The sequence below is a fragment of the Periplaneta americana genome, chromosome 10 (genome assembly GCF_040183065.1).
Source record: "Periplaneta americana isolate PAMFEO1 chromosome 10, P.americana_PAMFEO1_priV1, whole genome shotgun sequence".
NCBI classification, from domain to species: Eukaryota; Metazoa; Arthropoda; class Insecta; order Blattodea; family Blattidae; genus Periplaneta; species Periplaneta americana.
Genome location: NC_091126.1, coordinates 33,271,870 through 33,295,364, shown reverse-complemented (window position 1 = coordinate 33,295,364; position 23,495 = coordinate 33,271,870). Strand labels below are relative to the sequence as shown.

At 36.7% G+C, this 23,495-nt stretch overlaps 1 protein-coding gene across 6 annotated transcripts in view; it reads right to left on the bottom strand.

Annotated features, from left to right (window-relative positions):
* LOC138707577 (patched domain-containing protein 3-like) overlaps window positions 1-23,495 on the bottom strand; it is a 175,806-nt gene that overhangs the window by 24,991 nt on the left and 127,320 nt on the right. For all 6 annotated transcript variants that reach the window (XM_069837175.1, XM_069837174.1, XM_069837176.1 and 3 more), the window contains 4 exons: window positions 17,389-17,652; window positions 7,883-8,054; window positions 3,266-3,369; window positions 1,254-1,374 (listed from right to left, as the gene is read on the bottom strand). In XM_069837175.1, coding sequence (XP_069693276.1) covers window positions 1,254-1,374; window positions 3,266-3,369; window positions 7,883-8,054; window positions 17,389-17,652 — 661 coding nt within the window. The remainder of the gene's footprint in view (window positions 1-1,253; window positions 1,375-3,265; window positions 3,370-7,882; window positions 8,055-17,388; window positions 17,653-23,495) is intronic.

The following is a 23,495-nucleotide window of genomic DNA, read 5'->3' as shown; positions in this document are numbered from 1 at the left end:
TTTACATTTCACATGCAGTACGGTACGTAACTAAAGTGATACCTGACATAAGCAATTTAAAATCGGATATTTCCACATATTTTTAACTTTTTTTTTTTTTTCACATGCACTCATAATCAGTCACTGCTACTAGAATGAAAACACAAAATCCTAAAACACTCACAAAGTAAACATCCTCAAAATGCAAGTGAGATAGGCAAAATTTGAAACCCCAAAGGAAAAAATGTGCATCATGATGGTACTTTCCAAATTATACATTTTATATATTTTGGAGAAATTCCAATTTCCTTCCATTTGTGAATATTATTGTTTATCCACAGTTCAATCTTTTTTCTGTTGTTAAATACAACTAAATAAGTATCCTAAAGGTGTATCTACATGGTTAAACTTTTCTTTCAAATTTACGCATTCAAGCAATGCATGCAAGATTGATATTTAATATTAATATATATATATATATATATATATATATATATACATAGTGAAGATTACGTTCAAAAGGCGCACCATGTAAACACAAAATCTTCATGCATCGTAACTGAACGCGCATTTTAAACTTGATTCTTTCAATATTCTTTCCAGACTGCATGCATATGCGCACAGAAAATTGAACCGTGTAGATGCAGTTTTATAAGATGAACTTTCGTTTCCTGGATTTGCATTTTTTATAATCCCGAAAGTAAGGCATTTGACTTGTATTATAACTTGTACTGTAATTAATCTTCTACAAATTTATATAAAATTTCCAAATGTATATTATAATCACCTCGAATAATATGTTTCTATGTAGGAAAATGACATCATAAATGGGGTAAATAGGGACTAAGTTTTATTATTTTTTATTTCTTTGTGTCAAAGATTAAATATAGTAATAAGAGTGTTTATGTTTTCATTCATAATGAGTGAACAAATAAACACTCTTATTATTATATTTACTCTTTGACACAAAGAAATAAAAAATAATAAAACTTCGTCCCTATTCAACCACTGCGTCCCTATTCACCCCATTTTACGGTAAAAGTAATAAAAGTGTTAAAATACTCATACATCTAACATTAAGTGGTTTGTTCACTAATAAAGAAATGTGTTTAGAAGGAATGGTAATCTTTGAACACTGAAATACTATCTGCTACCTGCTATGATCACATGAGGTTTAGAACTTCGAAATTCGTAACAGAAAATACAAATAATTCGGAGGTCTCAAAAGTACATTTACTAAGTAATTTAATATGTAAAATTTGTGCCCCACTTACCCTAAATTCCACCATGTTGAATTTGGACACAACTGCTTGGATAAATACGAACATGATTACTATTCCAATAATTAGCTTATCGATGTCTTGAAACATACTGGCAGCACTGATATCTGCAAAACTAATTACATTACAGATACATTAGATTACGTCCCTCATTCGCGTCGTACATTTATATTTAAACGCATGGAAACACAACACAGCTGAATCTCCTTTAAGTTCATAGAATATCAAACTGTAAATCTCCACAGTTCTTTTGTATTCAGTGGATTTTGTATGTTATTTATTTGTAAGTAATATCTACCACAAAGCTGACACATAATTTCTGATTATATTACATTTTATCGCAAAGAAAGTACACTCTCTGTGATGAAGGTTTTCTGGGCTGAGATGTGTGGTCTATGGTAGACCACAGAATCTCAGCCCGGAAAACCTCATCACAGACACTGGCCGTCGTCAAAGCATACATTCTAAAATACAGTCTCTCTAGAGAAAGAGTAGTGAAGGAGGAAATCGCTGCTAGAGAGTTTAAATCAACAGAGACGGATGAAAATTAAAAAAGTAACACAGGGATAGTTTTTAAGTTTGTGTTTGACAGCAGTGGAAAATAATTTAATTTTGTATGTTGTCCGGTATGTGGGGAACTGTATGTTCATGCCACACGCCAAGCAAAAGCACAACCATTGCGCGCAAGCAGAAAAGCAGTAGAATGCAACAACTGGTGGGTTGATGTCAGTGCGTACTGAGCGCTAAGGTGGGCTTCGAAGACCAGTGCGATGGGCTAGGAAGCAGCCGCGTGAGGCAATGCTGTTCTTGGGTGGGCTGGGCTGCTTACACGTGCGGACTGGCAGTGCTGAGTGGTGAGCTACTGCACATTACTCTGATTTAATTTACATTATGGCATGAAACTTGGGATTCCATATTCGGTATTTATTTTTTTATGTTCTAACTTTTCTTCTTTACCTAATTTCACAGAGTTTAGACTGTTTTGTTGGAGTCCATTTATTTCTGTTGTATTTTGTTCTCATTTTTGCTTTCTTTATTACTCGGAAAACGAAATAATATTATATCCTGTAATGATGAACTGTGAAATTCGAAGAAGTATAGTAATACCATTTCAAGAAGGAAACAAACTCAATTCCAGCACACAGCTACACAAGAAGCTGCAAGCCCCACAATGGCTTAAGGTTTCCCCAGAAAGACGCAATATTGACTTCGGGACAGTACGGGATGATATCTAATTACATTGCCGTAAATGGAAACCCCCACACTGGCGCAGAATTCCAAAAAGGGCGATATTATCGCAATTAGTATATCGCCTCGGTACTTCAGTCTACTGAGTGAGTTCAGTAGAACTCATTGTATCGCAGTGGTAAATAGTCAATGGATCCATCATTGGAGGAAGAAGTTTTAACTTTCGGCAGCAACTCTTGATGAAGACGAAGGTGAACACCAGTAGGTGTAAGTATTTTATTTATGGTACACTAAATTTGGGAAATTCTTTTCCTTGATAGATTTGGATGACATATATTTACAAATATTTATAAATACGTAAAGATTTTTAAAATTAAATATGTGTCTGTGGTTTGCAATTAAATTTATGTTATTAATTTAGGAGAAATAGAAGAAAAATTCCATTGTGTAGCCATCAGCTTAGCTCAGGTGGCAGGCAATCGGGCATGGAATGCTTGACCTCATCTCGCCAAATACCATCTTGCTATCACCAATTTCATCGATACTAAACAACCTAGCAGTTCAGACTGTCATTAAATAATCGACTACAAAAAAATCCGTTGTTTTAATGTGAGGGAGGTAGGCTGAAGTTATCTATCCGGCCTCTAAATACATTTCATTTGTATTATGTTCAAGTGTGTTTTTTGTGTGAGTACTAAATGCCTTAGAACAGGAAGGTTGGTGGTGATCTAATGTAATACTAATTCAGTGTATTTACCTCCAACACGAGTAATGTATCAGAAGGAAATAGTGTAAGGTCAATCAACAACTCTTCTTACCTTCGTCCTGTCTCATAGAAGATTTCAATCCCTTCAACATTATTTGTTATGTTTTCCATCACATCAATGAATTTCTGCTCCCATCTCAAAATTGGTTTAGTTGCCTGAAAATCAAATTGAATTTGTTAAATGGAGAGTAGTCTACTGACGGTACTGTCAGAATTTAGCTTAATTTTCAGGTGGTTGCCCACAGTCGTAGTCATTTAAAGCAGTATTTGGGATAGTATCCTTAAACATATCTTCCAACTCCCTTTTATTTACTATTCCACCACCATCCTGCCACCTCAATGACACTAAATAATGTGTGTAGATTAACATATTAAATAAACAACTAGATAAGTAGCTAAATACATAGATAATTAGGTATCTGTATAGCTACGGGAATAAACAAATTAACAAGACAAAGAGATAAGCAAAAATTAAATAATACTACATTATGCAACGAGCCTATAATGATAGTAATTAAGAAGCGAGTATTTCATAATTTTCATACGAGCTTCTTAATTACCACTATAGGCGAGTTTCATACGATTTTTTATGCTCGACCATATTTCTAACTTGAAATTATTCAGATGTATACATCTTATTTGTATCTGACAAGATCGGAAGTGACCTTGTTCTAGGTCGTGAATTGTGAGATGTGCGCAGACGCGAAAGTATTGATTTTTTCCGAGGAACAATAATGTCATTGACCTTGATATAATCCCGTTAAACTTGGTATACCGGTAACCTTGATTATTGAATTCGACATTGAAAAACGAGATGACAAATTGAATTTATTTTAATATTATTTACAATTAACGCTAATTATTATAGTAACAGAACGTAACCTTCTGCGACAGTATTGGATTTCCAGCCTCCGTGACTTCTCGCTAATTCTCTTTCGATTGCATATCCGAGAATAATTGATACTTGCGGTTTTATAACGGTACAAAGCTGACTTGTCATTGGCTGAACACCTGTAAGCTGAGTTGTCATTGGCTGAAAACACCTGTACTTTAATAAGTAGGTGTACTTTAATGACATGCATTAAAGGACTGCTACCAGGTGTATAATTACTACATTTCGGCATGGTCGAGCATAAACAATTTATTAAATACACATGTAAGTATATAGTGCACCCTATTGGCTCTGTGGATTATGTTTGCGCTTATCATTCAACTGGTCCGTGGTTCGCTTCCCAATGTGGACAATAGAAGAGATTTTTCTTCCCCCTAAGGGACCAGATGTTTGTCCCTTATCATGTATTGTCCAGTGCTGTCTTAGTGGCGGTTCTGTGCCATGCTGACTACACGACCTGGGAGGCCCACAATGTGAGACTGTCTTCAACGTCAGTCATGGATATACATTCCTCTATACCTTCCTGTATTGTAAATTGGTATTAAAAGAGTTAAAACAAACGAAGAAACAAAGAAAGGAAACAAAGACATAATTAACTGTAATAATGCTCAAAAATGAAACAAATAAAATTAACTGAGATAATAACACTTATTACTATTTCAGTATACTGACTTTTACATTTTTTATTTTTACTAGTTTAACTGTTTCTTCATCAGTTGGATTATTTGACATAAATATATGAACAAAAATTAACAACTTCAATAACTAAATGTCGGTAAGCAAAATAAGAAAATTTGCAAATAAATATGCAAATATGCAAAGTTATTAATAAATAAGTATGTCAAACTAATATCTAATTGAATACAAAAACAAAAAACTGTATCTTAACAAACGAATGAATACAAAAGGCAAGGTCAAGAACCATTTTTTTGACTAGTGATATCACTTGCAATTGATTTTCGGAACTCAAGCAAATTACAAGTACATAGAAATAAACAAATGAATAAATTGGTAAAATAAATAAACAGTTAATTTGACAGAAACTGTCAGACAGAGTATTTAACCGAACCTTAAATTGAGAAATATTGCTGCATCTGTGTGATTGGCTGTTATTAAGCCACTACTGATAAAATATAAAGACCACTTATGACAATTTACATATAGTATATTGTTAACCCTACAGTTGTTACTATAAGTTACTGTCACTGTGGACTGACACTTCGCAAGCAAATAAAAGGGCTTAAATTTATTTGTAATCATGAAGAAGTTATGGACAAACAATTTTTTTAGAAAGTATATATGTTAAAAAAAATGATGCGCTGAATCTTATGTTATTAGCCGATATGTTTATATTGTGAATATTTCCAAAACTTATTGCAATTTTATTACTGCAATTTGGTTTCACTCAGCAAATTTTTATATATTTTACAATAATAAACATTATGTTAAACACTAGTGTTAATACTAATCTATACTGACCTATACTGATTAGTGTGAACTAATAGTAAAGATAGCAACTGCTGCAGTTTTAACTGACTTTACAGGTCACTGCGAATCCTCGCTCCTCAACGACTGACAAACAATGAGAGTTCAGAGTTCAGAGTTCAAAATTTGTGTCAATAATGAGAGGTCGATTGTCAAAAGCAATGAAAATTGGTAAGAAACAGGGATGACAGGTACTGGTATGCGGGAAAACCATATTAATATTGTTAGTGGAGCGGTAGTCTACTCATGACCATTGGCAGGTTAAATGAGCAGGGTCAGTTGGTTCAGTCAGCAGAGCAACTAACAACGCACAGGAAAAGCAAGCATCCAGAGGAAAATCATTTTTCTCTTCATAATGTCTGGGCCCACTAGCCTAATCCTTCCAGGAAATAATACTGTCTCATGAAGCCATCTTACATGTGTATCTTTGTATGGAGATTCCTAGTATGAAAGAGCAGCTTATTCCAGGACACAGGCGAATTTGGCAATTGCAACTAAGGTGTCACAATGTATATGGACATCAAATACCTCTTAAGCAGTTCGTACACAAGTACAATCGTCAGTTAATTTCGCACATTCAGCTGTTTCATGATAGTCTGTTCAAAGTTCTAATATTTTCCTCATTAAGATACGAAGTTGTTAATTAATTTAAATAAAAATGAATAGTTGCTTCATCTTATAGTCTAGTGATTATACAGTACAACTCTGTTATAACGACATCCAAGGGACCTTAAAAATTATGTTGTTATAAACGAGTGTCATAGTAACCGAGTTTCATATAATCAGTCTAGTGAGGTGGAAAATGAAAAATAACAAACTTAATTAGGCTTATTTTAGATTTATGTATTCACTTTTAAGCATACCATGAACGTAATAAAATATGCGTACAATTATAAATGCAATATTCTGTATTAAAACAGTTTGTACAATACTCACCAAACTTCTTTACTTAGGAGTCAAGTAATCAGTCATTTTACTCTATTGTCTCCTATTTTCCCAATACACATTTTCTAAATTACGTTCTATATTCATTATTTCAGTTACAATTTCACTGCTCCTTCCCCTACCTTCGATGTATTCTGTTCAATTGCAGCAACAATTTTATCCTTGCTCTTCCAAATCGTTTGGACTGTGCAATTAACTAGGCCAAACTCACGACACACGTCAGCTTTTTTTAATTCCATTCTCAATTTGATGAATTACTAACTTTTTCTTCCAACGTTAAAACTTTTCTTTTAGTGGCCATACTGCGCTAAAATGCGTGCTCTTAGTGAAAACTATCTGGCCGAAACTGATCGTACACAAGTGCCGTTAATACGGCATGAATTCGGGCGGTTTAAAGGAAATCTGCCTCCATTTCAGAAGTCTATGACAGAAGGGGACAATAAACAATTCACCAGATTTCAACAAAATATTTCTTAAAATACTTTGGTTCTTAGACAATCTTATTCCAAACTGAGGTTGAAAATGACGTTATATGTGAGGTAGACGCATATACGTTTGTCGCATTAAGCAAGGTAGGAAAGCATATGTCTTATGGAGAATTAGTTGGGACCACAGAATATTTGACGTTATAGGCGGGGTGTCGTATAAAACGAGGTCGCTATAACCAAGTTCTACTGTATATTGATAGTAAATGTATTTTATTTAATTTTATATCCTCACTGTAATTAATTAAAAGAAATACCAGTATACATTTTAATTTTTTTTCCAAACTTCAGTGTCACTGACAATCTTTCTGCCAATGAAAAATATTTTCTCGTGACAGTACATTGACGTGATATTTCTGAATACAGGATGGGAAACAACTCGTTGATAAAGTTCAGTGACATTTAATGAGAGCTGGAAGATGTATGTTGACGTGCTTGTAAATCCTCGAATAAGTTTAGTAAGAAATTTTCCTTTCAATTAACACTTTGAATTTTTTTTTTTCGACGATATTGCAAATACTCAGTCCAGTAGACTACTGTAATATTTCTTGATCCAATACTATCACCAATTGATTATTATAAGTGACTGATTGTGTGTTTGCTCTGCCATCAACACTACCGTCGGTCACTGACTATCGGTCATTTGCACTAACCCTTGACCATTTCTTATATTACATACTAGACGGAATTAAGATGTGTAAAAATATTATCACACCAATTTATGTTACAATTTCACTTTTTACAATACTGCAGTTCTCCTTTTAATTTTTGCAGTTTGTCATAACTTTCATTACTATTATTTTGTAAAATACGTTAAATCTTCTACACATATTATCAGATTTTTGTATATATATTTTCTTACCCAATCTGCAGTTCCGGCTTCATTTCCAATTTCGCCAAAATTTACTTCCATGAAGTTGATATGTACCATATACACTGAGAGCAGAGCTGAAGCTCCTATCACATGTCCAGTCTCATTTCGCTGAATACCACCGAGGAGACGGAGATAGTTTGTAGGATGTCCAAACACGGGGCTGAAGTCAAACAAGGCCAATTGAACTAACTGCAAGTCCTGTGAGATCTGTTGGGTCATTCTCATTCTACCACTGCTCCAATATTTCCACACCAATTTCGTAACTGAAAAGAGCTTTCACACAGTGGTGGTTCCTCAGGGGAGGGAAGGGAGGAACGTCCTCCTCACATTTTTCTTCTTTTGAAAGTAAATACCAAATGAAATATATGCCTTGAAATTCGAGGAAGATTCGATATTTTTAAGTTCACAGCTATAAGAAAACCTCGGTTGATCGAGTTTTAAACTACGCACACTCATGTGCTGCTAGAAAACTGTGAGAAGGATGCGAGATTGTTTGTGTGGAGGAAAGTCAATCCATTCCTCCTTTACTGCAGTTAACACACACAGACAACAGCGCATTAGCGGCCAGAGAAAGAAGCAGAGTTTAAAGCAAGTAAATGAACGGAGAGGGAGGAGATCCTCCTCTGAATCAGCGGGAAATAGAAACCTACTGGTCTTGCAGCAAGCTCGCTACTGCTGCCATCTAACGATGCTGCATTCAACCAGACTATAACACATCATCTAGGAGGAGACACAATAAAAACAGTTTTAATGCTAAGCTATGAAAGACACCATATAAACTTTTTTTTTTTCAATTATTAATCAAAATATATTCATTGCACTTTATATAAGCTATATTCATGGTTTGAAACTTTCGAGGATATCTGAAAGTTGAAGTTGGATTTATATAAAACAAAGAGGAAGTAGTTCTAAGTTAGTATCGCAGATCTTTTTGGCCTCTGAAATTCACTTCCATTCATTGTCTACTAGACAGGACAACAGCCAAGTTGTCAGTTTTGTACAAATATATTTGAAATTGAAGGTACTGCAAACTACATTATTTTTGACATAAAAAAATTAATCGGCCACTGGCAGCTTTGAACAATAATGGTAGTATGACTTTACAAGAACTGATATTCTTCAAAAGCATGTGATACTGAACTTGTAAAATGTACATGTGGCAACACAGACCACGTGGGTGGGTGCAGTGCTCTCTATTTCCTAACAGATTATTTCTCATTCCCATTTCCGTAAAACGGTTCCGGTTACGTGTTAGTAGCTGGTCTCTTCCAACACGTGTGATGCTGTAGTGTGCGTGAAAAATGCTGCGAGGTTGTGAATTTCCTTATAATTGTTAATTTGTGCAATTATTCAACAATGAATGGAAGTGAAAACATATTATATTTTGGACAATTTAGGAAACTCAGTTTACAAGGACAGATTATTGCTATACAAAAGGGAAGGCCAACCCCAACGCTACCTGGTCTTACATGTATGCATGTAGGCTAATTTGTAGCTTGTTTCTCTCAAGAAGGTGTCATTTTGCGCTGTTAAACTCTTTCCTCCTCTTAAGAAATATGCAAGAGCCGCCACTGCTTTCACACAAGAAACTCTTATTAATTTGAGTACTAAAATACGTCGTGGTCTAAGGCATCATACTTAGGATTCGCATTACAGAATGTGTGCTAGTTCGAGTCCTCATGAGGAAGGAGTGTGTGGGATCAACGCCAACCCAGCATTGTGATGAACTGGGGGAGCTATGGCAAGTGAAGAAATCTGGTTTCGAAAAGCAGCTATAGTGGCTGGGGGAAGGGTCATTGTACTGACCACACAATACCTCCATTCTGGTTGGATGATCGTTCACCTCTGAGGCATGTGGACGTGAAACCAGCAGTTGGGTAGTCGGCCTTGGCCATTCATGAGCTACAGTGTCACAAAAATACTTTAATGGAATAATTAGTGTCAGTGAGCGGAGGGAAGAGCAGGCAATAGTGGAAAAGACATAACTGGAGGGAAGAGCAGGCAATAGTGGAAAAGACATAACTGGAGGGAAGAGCAGGCAATAGTGGAAAAGACATAACTGGAGGGAAGAGCAGGCAATAGTGGAAAAGACATAACTGGAGGGAAGAGCAGGCAATAGTGGAAAAGACATAACTGGAGGGAAGAGCAGGCAATAGTGGAAAAGACATAACTGGAGGGAAGAGCAGGCAATAGTGGAAAAGACATAACTGGAGGGAAGAGCAGGCAATAGTGGAAAAGACATAACTGGAGGGAAGAGCAGGCAATAGTGGAAAAGACATAACTGGAGGGAAGAGCAGGCAATAGTGGAAAAGACATAACTGGAGGGAAGAGCAGGCAATAGTGGAAAAGACACAACTGGAGGGAAGAGCAGGCAATAGTGGAAAAGACATAACTGGAGGGAAGAGCAGGCAATAGTGGAAAAGACATAACTGGAGGGAAGAGCACGCAATAGTGGAAAAGACATAACTCCACACAGAGTATAAGAAAAAGTTTATACTTCTATGCAGGGAAAAAGAGATGCGAATTATTCTGTTATTAATGTCCAATTAAGATCATTTACTTTTCATAGGTCTCCAAAATTGCACAGAAGTTTTCAGAATTTCTCCCCCCTCTGTTTGTGATAATATGTGCACCATATGGTCAAAGTCTGTATAGTGTGAAACAGTTCTCCAGATCACTATGAAGACTGAGGACGATCCAAAACTTAGGGGATGATCTTCTTTTTAAACATATCAAGTGATATCAACATCATGACATCATGAACTTGATTCCAGTGAGACTGTTACATGAAGCATGAAATCTATGAAAAGAGTAAAAAGGAAGGAAAAGTTGATTGAATGCAATAAGAGACTTATTTGGTAATAACATAATTGGCAGAGAACTGTGGCCTGCAAGATCACTTGATTTAAATATATGTGAGTTTTATCTGTGGGGAACACTTAAGTGGAAAGTGTACATAAATAATACACATAGAACAATTATTAAATGACAATATTCGGGCTATGATAGCAAGGATATATGTAATATATTGAACACAATTTTCCAATCACAGACGCATTAAAGGTTGTGTTTTGTAAATAACTTGCTAGTCTGATGAAAGTGAGAGGTATATGTTGCAGTAACTTGTACAATAAATTTATATGCAGCACAGAGTCGGAAATTTAGGCAATATTTCATAATAATGCTTCAGTGTATTCTTTGTTGTTGGATCCAATTGGTATTATTATTTGTTCATTAGGTGCCAAGAAGTTGGGTACTATTGACGTATTTCTCTGGTACACCATGTTTACAGAATGCTTCATCACTCTGATTAGAATTAATCTTTCAAGTACCGGTACTGTACTCTTTTTATCTGTATTGAGGGGTATGAGAAGTCTTTTAGTCTGTGAAAAATTGAGTTGCTTTTAGCCATATGTATAGTTTTGATTGGCAGCCGGGTAGCTCAGTTGGTAGAGCAGCTGGCTACGGACTGGAAGGTCCGGGGTTCGATCCCAGGTGGTGACAGGATTTTTTCTCGTTGCCAAACTTTCAGAACGGCCCTGAGGTTCACTTAGCCTCCTATAAAATTGAGTACCGGGTCTTTCCCGGGGGTAAAAGGCGGTCAGAGCGTGGTGCCGACTATACCACTTCATTCTAGTGCCGAGGTCATGGAAAGCATGGGGCTCTACCTCCATGCCCCCCCAAGTGCCTTCATGGCATGTTACGAGGATACCTTTACCTTTTTATAGTTTTGATTTCTGTGTATTTCCATTTTTCGTGTGTGTGAGGAGGTTTATGAGTTTTCTATTCTGTAGAAAGAAAATAGAATCCTTCTTAGCCTTAAGCATATTTATGATTTTTCGTATTCTCATTTTCACGGAAAAATGCTCAGTCGAAGTACTCTAGGCCTATTGCATATTTTGGTTAAATCAGTTATGTCGTTACGAGAAAAATTTCTTAGTGCAAGTCCAAATGTTAAGCACAAGCTTCAGTCTTAGCAGTGGAAATATACAATATGCGGCAAAACAAATGAATGTTATTTAATTGCGGTGGTACAGTATGTGTTCAAAATGTGTACCATCACGTGCCACACATTGCTCATAAAGTTGCTGAAGATTATTGAACATGTTGATGAACAAAGGTTGCTGTAAGGACACAAAAAATGACGTTATCTTCTCGCGTAATTCGGGAATATTTGTAGGTGGGTCATATGTCTTGAAAACTGATTCTTTCAACATGCTCCATATGTAGGCACCTGGGGCCGAGAGATCCAGGGTGCAGGAAGGGTACAGGAATGGAGTTCCACGAGAAATTAGGCGATTTCCAAAGTTTCGTTGCAGAAGGACAAGTGACTCCCCCACGGTGTGGGCTGTAACTCCATCTTGCTGCATCCATTCTTGTTGAAGGGGTAAGTTTCTGGTGCGACAAAAACGGCGTAACGCCCGCAAAAATGGGGTAATAATGAGGTCTCTGTAGAGTGTCTTGTTTACTGTTTTTGGATTCTGTGCAGCATCCTCGAAATAAGGGCCCAATATTCCATGACTGGACACGGTGCACCAAATCGTAACCCGCGCACTGTGCAGTGGTTTCTGTATAACATCAGGCCGTTCAACCCTAAAAAACCAGTTGTTTGTCGGTTGATGTAGTCTTCAAGGTGAATATGGTTTTCATCTGAAAACCATATTGCATATGGATCCTGACACTGTTCTTTAACGTGAAGCAAACTTGGCCCATTCTGACGTCCTACTTCATCTGAAAACCATGTAGCATATGGATCCTGATACTGTTCCTTAATGGGAAGCAAACTTGGCCCATTCTGACGTCCTACTTCATATGACCGGAAATAATGTTCCACGATAAACACCATCTCCTCTGTTGTGAGAACCATAAATCAACACAATACTGAATTCACAATATGTCAAACTATACAATAAATAAATACTTCGTTGCTGGGGAAACGTGGGCAGCAGATGAGTAATCATTTCAGAGTTGCATTCCGTAAATAGGTCCATTGGGGCCAACAAGTGTTTTGTGATTCGCGTGGTTAGCTGGTTTAGTTAATCGAGGAATAATTTGCCAGACGGTGTAGAATCTCTTACATCCTTTTCAAATCTTCATAGTTTCAGATAGAAAGCGAGCCTGTGTACTCTGTTTTTAAGAGTATTATACTCACTCTTTGCACTTCCGATCTTGTGGTTTGCCTCTTTTTCAGACTCTTTGTTTAGCTAGTATTACATTTTTTTAAATTATTATTTGTATTTGGTATATGGTATCCAGTTTTACACATTATTACATTGTTGCTATGCATGTGGCCTGTTTTATTGTCTCCATATATATTCATACTATCTAATTTAAAGCTTCTTCATTGATGATGTGTTGATTTCCAGGTAAGGATTTGACTAAATCTTCGCTGAAGTTTTGCCAATTGAAAATTGTTATTCCCTAGTCTTTAATTCTTCCAGATGCAGCCATGTGAACCAGAATGTGATCCAAAATTGAAACAGACAAAACTTCTGTGTAGCATGGCAATAATTTGTTACCGGTATTGATTAAGGTTATATCTATTGCTTTAATGTATATATTATTATATGGAAAATATGTGGGACTGAATTCTGCTTGTATGTTATTTGGGTGTTGACTTGCATGATTCTCAAGTAATTTTCCACATAGCATTGTTAATAGATTGGTGCAGAAAATCGAAGTCTGTTGTAAAAATGGCTAGTATGGAGACTATTAGATAGGTAGAGTGAAGTTTTATTTTTTTTAGTGTTACTAGTAGGAAGTAGTACAAAAATTCCTTTCAGTGAGTTAAAAAGTGGCGAATTTGTAACTTGGTGATGCAGTGATTCCTTCAGTACGACAGTAGTTCCTCCATTTGATGCGTGTGGTTCATCAGTTCTGTGATTTCTTATTTGACGCAAGATAATTTTCATTAACAAAGAAAATCATTATCACGTTCTTCTAAGAAATCTGTGAGTACTTGTACATAGACATTTCCTGAGCTGTCATTACCATTTCAGAAAATTATTCGAATCGGGCAGTTCAAGGCGACCATGAGCTGCTTGTTGAGAGTAAAAATCCTCGAAAAGTGTAAACAGACTACCTAGTCCATCACATTTAGATTCAGCTATGCATAATAGTTTTAATTTTCACCACAGTATTTTTAATGCTAAGATCTTTGATGAGATTACATATTTCATACTAATATTATTTCGTCTAGAAATCTTGCAGAAATGGATGCATCATTAACCAAACAGATAAACCATCTTCTTTCCATGCTGGTAACCAGAATTTGAATCCTGGTGGTTTCAAGTGAAATTTGTGGTGATCAAAGACAGTGCTTGACGATAGGTTTTCACGTGGTACTTCCATTTCTCCTACTGGCATTCTACCATTACTCCATTAATCATCACCATCATGTAGTACTACATAGTTCGCCTCCCAAGGTACACGAAGGGTAATGCCAGAACCTTCTAAATACTAATATTTAATACTAGTATTTAAAAGATCCTGGTAATACCTATGGTGGAAAAAAGAACTACAGCTTTGGCACATCGCACATAGATGGAGATGCTTGGATGAATGAAGCAAGTCAAGTATCCACCATTGGACAAATTATATATATATATATATATATATATATATATATATATATATATATATATATGCCTACAGTATATTTTGTAGAACTGTTTGAATGATGTCTGGCCTCAGGTATGACTCCAGGGTTAATGTTTTCTTTAATGAGAATTCAACTTTGATGTGTGGGTCAAGGTTACTCCACATTTTCGTTCTGTTTAACCTCTATTTCCATTTATGTAGACCAGTTGCTTCTCGCATATGAAGGATACACAGAAAGACCAATCAAAGTCATAGTTCCCTTAAGGGTGATGTCATCATCTAATTCAGTATGTTACTGAAAAATTTATCTATTTTTCTTTTCACAATTGGTAAAGGAGAATTATCACCACGGATGCAATCATCCTTTCCTACTTTTTCATTAGAAACAGCAATAACTGAGACTAGCAATGCATGCAGTGGTCCATAGTGCAAGTGACCAGTTCCTTAATTCACACACTTCATTTTTAATCATCTAATGGATTCCAATGCACATTTCTGTACCAGAAGTTCATTTTGTACTTCCATTGTATCCCTGTCAGAGGTGAAACTGATTACAACTTTTTTTTTTTTTTCGAGAGAGAGACCGTATAGAAAAATATAAAATTTGTGTTGTGATTCTTTGAAATATTTCCCCCAAACTATTGAAATTAATTTTAAAGTGACGAAGAATTTCCTTGTGCTCTTACTTTATCTTGAAGTTATAATTTTAATACATGATATATTTGAAAACTATGACTGGTGGCTGTGGTTTCTTCTTTATCATTATTACCTTCTTAGCTATGCTGTTGCTTATAAGAGTTAAAGTGTGTAGACGACGTGGTGGCTATAGTGAATTGAGGCGATTTTGTTGTTTTCTGTCCAAGGACAGGTATTTCATTGCCAACTCAGCATTCCCCACTCTTTTCTATTTTCCGTCTTCCCCTTAATCTCCACATATGATCCATATATCTTAATGTTGTCTATCATCTGTACTTTCTACTGCCCTGAACTTTTCTCCTGTTCACCATTCCTTTCAGTGCATCCTTCAACAGGCAATATCTTCTTAGCCAGGGGCCCAAACAATTTATTTTTCTCTTCCTGATCAGTTTCAGGCTTATTCTTTCTTCACTCTCTCTCTAGCACAGCTTCATTTCTTATTTTGTTTGTCCATTTCACACACACCAATCTTTTCCATATCCCCATTTCAACTGTTTCTAGTCGTTTCTCTTCACTTCGTCGTAATGTCCATGTTTCTACACCATATAATGTCACACTCCACATAAAGCACTTCACTAGTTCCTTCCTTTGCTCTTTTTCCAATTATATTTTACGTTACTTGTGATAAATTACTGTTTAAATCCATGTAGCTGGTAGTGGACATCATTGTACTGTAGTTAAAGAGTATGAATCTCAACTTAGTCTATATGGGCTTTTCTTTAGTAATTCTGCACTTAACATGTTCTTTGCTGGCTTCAATTTCGTTTCGATCTTCGTAAATTTTATATAGGCCTTGGGTTTGCGGATTGTAAGCTGATTTCTTACTGTCTATTTAACACATCAACTACTATACTTCCCGATCTTCAAGTATGATGGCCCAATCCATAACTTCCTAATATGTTTATGTTGTGGTGATGACAGTAATTATGATGACAATGGTGGTGGTGATAATGATTATGATTATATGAGTGGTAGTGAAGATGATGGTTATAGTAATGGTGATAATTATGATATTGATTATGGTTGACAGTGATGGTGATAGTGGTAATTATGATAATCGAGAGAATTGCCTGTTATGATAACGATCATTTTGTTAACTGTTTGCCTATTGTGCAAATCTGACTTTCAGATATAGCTCCCTGTGAAGCTGATTTGAATAATTTCAAGGGAAAAATTGTTCTGGGGCCGGGTATCGAACCCGGAACCTCTGCCTATTGTTTTGCGATGATGATTCTTTTCTGCGTAAAGTTCTTTAGTGATGAATTTGTCATTTTCTACAGCAGATAAAATAGTGAAATCATCTAAAGTGAACAAATCCTTTCAGACTCATATAAACTTGAGTCAGTATGTCCAATAGCCACACTTCTAGACGTGCAGTATAAACGAAAAGTTTTCAATAATTATAGTTCTTGATTCTTGTTTAACAAGAATTTTAAACTATGTGAGTTTCTCAGGGCAGGTAACATAATATTACAGTACTTTTTATGGAGAAATGGTGGAATAATAATGATAAAGTAAGTCGAAGTTCTCGTACAATATTTGTTCACAGTCCTTTAATATTACAACATAAATTTCACAGCAACTTCCAAGGACTGAATGCTAATGCCACACGTCTTTTAGTTGTGTAAGTATTATAATAAAATTTAGGTGATATTTGCGATACTCTTCTCTATTGTCTGGTATTCACCTGACGTTGCTATGTGCTGCCAGGCTGCAGCTGCTGTTAAGAAGAGTCCATCACCAAAAGTGCCTTCCAAATGTTAATATAATTTCAGAGTAAAAGACACAATTTTCTATGATCATATTCTGAATCATGACAATGTCAGTCATACTGCTTAAAAACGCGCCTAATTCAAAACTTCGTTTGGGAACATTTTGTCATACTACACTCAGCAAAATTGATTTTACTTCCTACACTGCAGGTAAATTTGGAAGAAGATGAAGGTTTCAGGAACAAAACAGAGATCGAAGAACTCCGACTCTGTTCATCACGTTCTCCCCTCGTAGATCTTGCATTAGTGGGGCAAATTCGTTATTATAAAATACGATTACTAAAACTATGGAATGAAAGTAAGTGTTCATATGTTCCTTTTTCTTTTATTAAAATGTTTTAGAAGCTTATGGAAATATTTCGTGTGCCAGTAAATTATGAAATGTATTTTTCTTTCAAATGAGAGTTGAAATAAAAATTTACGTACCTGATTTTGGTTCTGTTCAAGGCTTTAATTATCTTGTCTTCTGTTAGTTTAAATATCTTCTCTTTGTTAAATTTCCAGAGCTCCAGCAAACTCTGCTCCATACAAGCCATGTCTAGATTGTTGATTATTCGGCAGTACATGTCTTTTCCCAGGAGGCTTCCAGGATCAAACTCGTATTCTTTCTCATAGTCAACATAATCCATGGCTAAATCAAGACTTGTATCTCGTCTGCGACGCTTGAAGTTGAAATCAACGACAGGAATTCTGAAACAATTCAATTAATTTCATTAAAAATAAAACATTCTCAACTACAGAAAAAATTAAGGAAAATATACAATAAAACATGTATATATCAGGTGATTCATTCCAAAACTAGTCTTCCATCCCAAGTGATTTTTCAGAACAAGATAAACACGCATAATTTCTATAATTCAAGTCAGACTTCTTCCACTTTTTACCAATAGTTCAACTCAGAAACAAGAGTAACTCTGAAACTGGGAATGCATACGATGGATGGCTTTGTGCACACATGTCGTAATTACTAATTTTCTCGTTTTTTTATACATCTAATAATAACTTTGTCCTGAGCTGTGGCATCGCGGTCTAAGGCATCCTGTCTAGAACTCGCGTTACTGAATGCGCACTGGTTCGAGTCCTCATGGAGGAAGAAATTTTCTCATGAAATTTCGGCCAGTGTATGGGACCGGTGCCCACCCAGCATCGTGATGCACTTTGGGAGCTACGATAGGTAGCGAAATCCGGTTGCGAATGCCAGCTATAACGGCTGGGGGGATCATTGTGCTAACAACACGATACTTCCATTCTGGTTGGATGATCGTCCACCTCTGCTTCGACATGTGGGCGTGAGGCCAGCAGCCGGCTGGTCGGTCTAGGCCCTTCACGGGCTGTAGTGCCACGGATTATTATTATAATAATAACTTTAGTCAGATATTGTGGCTATGGGGATAGTGTGTGCACTTCCCAACCAAGTGATCTGAGGTTTGATTCCGTGCATGGGTAATGAAAGAAATTTATCTCCCATCCACGGGACTGGGTTTTGTCCATTGTCCTGTAATTGCCCTGTGATGTCTCTGAGGTGGCCATGTACCATGGTAATCCCATGACCAACAAGACCCGCACTTCTAATGTGTAGTGTGTGATTCAGTGATTCTCCCTCACTAACACACAGTGCTGTGAAAGACCGAAAAGGGGGAGGTTAAATCGATTAAGAAAGAAGGAATAACAACTTTAATGTCTAATTAAACAGCAATTTATTACATAATCTCAATAATTAAACATAAAACTGAAGTGGTATACTGAGTGTCGTCAGGATTCAATCCAAGAATAGGGTCCTCTAACAAAGTCTAAGAAGTAATAATATATTAAAATTACTATTGTATGCACTTAACACATTTAGAAGTGGACAAATGTACTTATCACTTTTCTGCATTATCAAATCAAAGACTGGAAAGTGAGTGTCCCTAATAACAGAAAGTACTGTCCCTAATTGAACTGAAACTAGAGAAGCAAATAGTGTTATCACAAGCAATTGAAAAAACCTACATTAAAGGTCATCTTCATCCTCTGAAATCTCGCCTATAAATCATTTGAATGTCACAATTTCTGCAATGAAATGTCTGTACTTCTCAGGGATCACTCTGCTTCCTATTAGTGATAAGAGATCTCTTTCCATGTATTCACTTATGGGCAATTTGCGGCTGTGCATAGTTTAGAGAAAGATTTGACCAATTCAATGATTTTGAGAACATGTTGAACCGACAGGTCATGTATATAAATATAATTTATTATGTAAAATCCTCCATTGACTGTCACAATGTTTGTTTAATCACTTGTACAGTAGTGTGCAAATTAATCCAAATAACGTAATTACTTATGAAAAAACACTCAAACGGGATAAAAAAAAAAAAGGATCTAAGACATACCTCAGTAATCTATGTGGCCTCCTTTGTTCCTAATAACAACTCTGAGACGATTTGGCATGGATTCCACTAATTTCCCACAAATATTCTTCATTTCTTCATCGCGAAACCATACACCAATGAGGGCAGAAATCATCTTCTCCTTCGTAGAACAATCCATTTTTTGCATTCTTCTTTTGCAAATTGACCACAAGTTCTCAATGGGGTTGATGTCGGGTGAGTTGCCTGGCCAGGGGAGTACCTGAATATTCTTCTTGTTGCAGAATTCTGTAGTTTTTCGAGACGTATGGCATGGTGCCAGGTCTTGTTGGAACACACCTCTGCCATCCGGAAATTATTTTTGCAGCTGGGGTACGATTCTGGTTTCCAATAAGTGAATATATTTGTCAGAATTCATCATTCCCTTGATAGGTATTAATGCTCCAGGCCCTTCATGTGTAAAACAACCCCAAAACATTACTTTAGGGTGGTATTTGGGTGCTTGTTGGAGATGAGCTGCTGTTACTTTTTCGGATCCTTTCCGTACGTAAGAAACACGGTGGCCGTGGACCTCGAAATGAGACTCATTGGAAAAAAGTACATTCTTCCAGTCATTCACTGTCCAGTGTTGATGTAATTTTGCCCACATTAAGCGTTTTTTGCACATAACAGGGGTTAGCAGTTGCTTCTTAATAGGCTTACGAGCCCTTCGTCCAGCTTCCAAAAGCCTACGCCGCACTGTTGTGACGTGAATATTCGCCCTAGTGGTAGCCATTAACTCGCAGGTTAAGTCGACAGCAGTTAGTCTAGGATTTAATTTACTTTTCCTGACAATTAAACGATCATTTGCAGGTGAAGTCTTCCTTTTCCGGCCACAGTTTCCTTTTTTCTGGGGTGTGATGGATCCAGTCTCCCTGTATTGTTTTATGATCGAATTAACAGTAGCCAAACCGATGTGACATTCTGCAGCAATTTGCCTCTGTGTCATAGAAGAATGCTCTGCTAATGTTATAATTTTAGACCGTTTTCGTGGAGTTGTATCCATTTGTGAAGACGACAGAATGTACACAGGATTGCAGTATTAAGTCTTCAACACAACTGAAATGCTTATAAGTACAAAACGACAGGCAAAATGTCACATATTATGAAAAAAAATAATAACGACAGACCTTCAACAATGGAATTACACGTACTACAGATGTCAATTAAAGCGGTATGAGCAGCTGTGAAGCCAACAATGACAGAAAATGTAAAAATATGTCGTGTTCGGATTAATTTGCACGCTACTGTATAACATAAAATAAATTTCACTTGTGTAACATAAAATAAATTAAGTGTTACTGAAGGATTTTACATAATAAATTATCAATTCACTGATGCTTTTCTCTGCATCCTTGTCTTCTTGCTGGGATATAGGGATATATCTATTTCAAAAATTTTTCTTCTAAGAGATGTATTTGTACTGAATAATGCCAGACTTGCACTTCTGTACTCTGATGCACTTCATTTTCATGCACTTGACCTTCCTGCCATCAGCACTGATTGTAACGTTGTTTATTGCTATTTCTGTCAGTTGCTTACGGTCACACACCTCACTATAGTGCATTACACTAGCTTGGTATGGGCTAGGTTTCATTATTGCAGTTCAGATCTAAAGCACCAATTCGCAAATGGTGTACAATTTCATGTGCTTTCGTTCATCACTATGGAGTAAAGGTTAGCCTGCCTGACCATGAAACAAGCGGGCCCGAGTTCAAATCCTGATCAGGACAAGTTACCTGGTTGAGGTTTCTTCCGGGGTTTTCCCTCAACCCAATAAGAGCAAATGTTGGGTAACTTACGGCACTGGACCCTGGACCCATTTCGCTGGCATTATCACCTTCATAACATTCAGATGCTAGATAACTACAGCAGTAGATAAAGCGTCGTAAAATAACCCACTCGAATTCATGTGCTTTCTTTTCCTTTCTTCAGTAAAACGTTTCTTCTTAACCAGCAACCCAGTCAATTTCTTTTTTTCTTCCTGGTCAGTTTTAGCATTATTCTTACTTCACCCACTCTTTCTAGAACAGCTTTTCTATTCTGTCTGTCTATTTCGCACATTCTATCCTTCTATCCTTCTCCATATCCACATTTCAAATGCTTTAGTCTTCCATTATCCTGATTGTACACTTAACACATTTTACCCAAAAATTGAAACACATGTGTGTGATAAGCCATTAATAAATAGAACAAACAGAAATTGAGTTATTTAACCCAGAAAAACCTGAAACATTTTTACGATGAATTATATCATATCCTTAAAATATGTATATAAATGGTCATTTATAACTACATTTGTCACTCATTAGGTAATCATAGCGTTGGTTTTTCAAATAAATTGCGTCCTACATATAGGTCGATAGGTTATAAAGGAAAACATATGGACAGTATTCAGGAGTTGTCCAGACTGTAGGATAAACATATGAATAACCAGTTGTGATCTGAATGTAAATAAAAGCTATAATGCAACAATGTAATTTTATAATGAATGATTAACCCATTGCTGTGATAATATAAACAAATTAGCTTATATATATTATCTTAATGTACCGAAGTACATATGATATTTCCATGCAGATATTCTGCGTCATCATACGATGAAAGAGTAATGGAACGGAGAAAAATTCTCTCCGGCGCCGGGATTTGAACCCGGGTTTCCAGCTCTACGTGCTGATGCTTTATCCACTAAGCTGCACCGGATTCCACCCCGGCATCGGACAGAATCGTCTCAGATTAAGTTCCAACTCTTGGTTTCCCTCTAGTGGCCGCCCTCTGCACTACGTCATAGATGTCTATGAAAGTCCACACATGTGCTGAGGTGCACTCATTATGAGTGACTAGTTGGCCAGGATCCGACGGAATAAGCGCCGTCTTAAATCACGAAGTGATTTACGCATATCATATATATTATTTTAATGTACCGAAGTACATATGATATTTCCATGCAGATATTCTGCATCATCATACGATGAAAGGGTAATGGAAAGGTGTGGCTTAGTGGATAAAGCATCAGCACATACAGCTGAAAACCCGGGTTCAAATCCCGGCGCCAGAGAGAATTTTTCTCCGTTCCATTACTCTTTCATCATATGATGACGCAGAATATCTGCATGGAAATATCATATGTACTTCGGTACATTAAAATAATATATATGATATGCGTAAGACGGCGTTTATTCCGTCGGATCCCGGCCAACTAGTCACTCATAACGAGTGCACCTCAGCACATGTGTGGACTTCGGTCCTACGTTCATAGACATCTATGACGTAGTGCAGAGGGCGGCCACTAGAGGGAACCCAAGAGTTGGAACTTAATCTGAGACGATTCTGTCCGACGCCGGGGTGAAATCCGGTGTGGCTTAGTGGATAAAGCATCAGCACGTAGAGCTGAAAACCCAGGTTCAAATCCCGGCGCCGGAGAGAATTTTTCTCCGTTCCATTACTCTTTCATCGTATAAATTAGCTTATATTATGCTGTAAACACACACTGTACTTTGGTTTTGAAATATTTCTGAAAGTAGCAAAGTAAAAAAAAAAAATATGATGAAAATTCAATATTCATTACAATGAATAGAAATCAAACTGTGCAACATTGTAACTTGAACTTGACAATATCCCATTTGGTTAAACAAATAAATATGCGTATAAACTCTTGCGATCACCCTGATCTCAGAGGACACTACATAGCACCGGCATAATGAACCTACATGATGATTCTGATAAGAGGATTACTTTGTGACCATTGGTTGAATTGAGCTTAAGTATGTATTCATTTCCTGTTAATATGATATTATAATAGTGTGTGTGTGTGTTTGTGACTAATGCCTAATGTGTCACTTGCGTGATTAGGGTTCCGCATACTGCGGATAGATGGCAAGACTGAGACCCATTTTCAAGTTGCACACCACTTCCGCTGGCTGCATTATGCATGATGTGCATCTGTGAAGAGCTATGTCGTGTACTAGGGTAAGTGTATGTGTAAGTGTAGTGAATGGGTGAGAATGATGATGGTGAGGAAGGGAGAAGGGGGAACCCGGTGCCTGCACATAGCCTACTCCTGTCGAATAACACCAAGGGGGCCGCCAGGCTTGACGTCCCCATCTGACGGACAAATCAACAATGACATATTATGCCTTCTCTTCATAT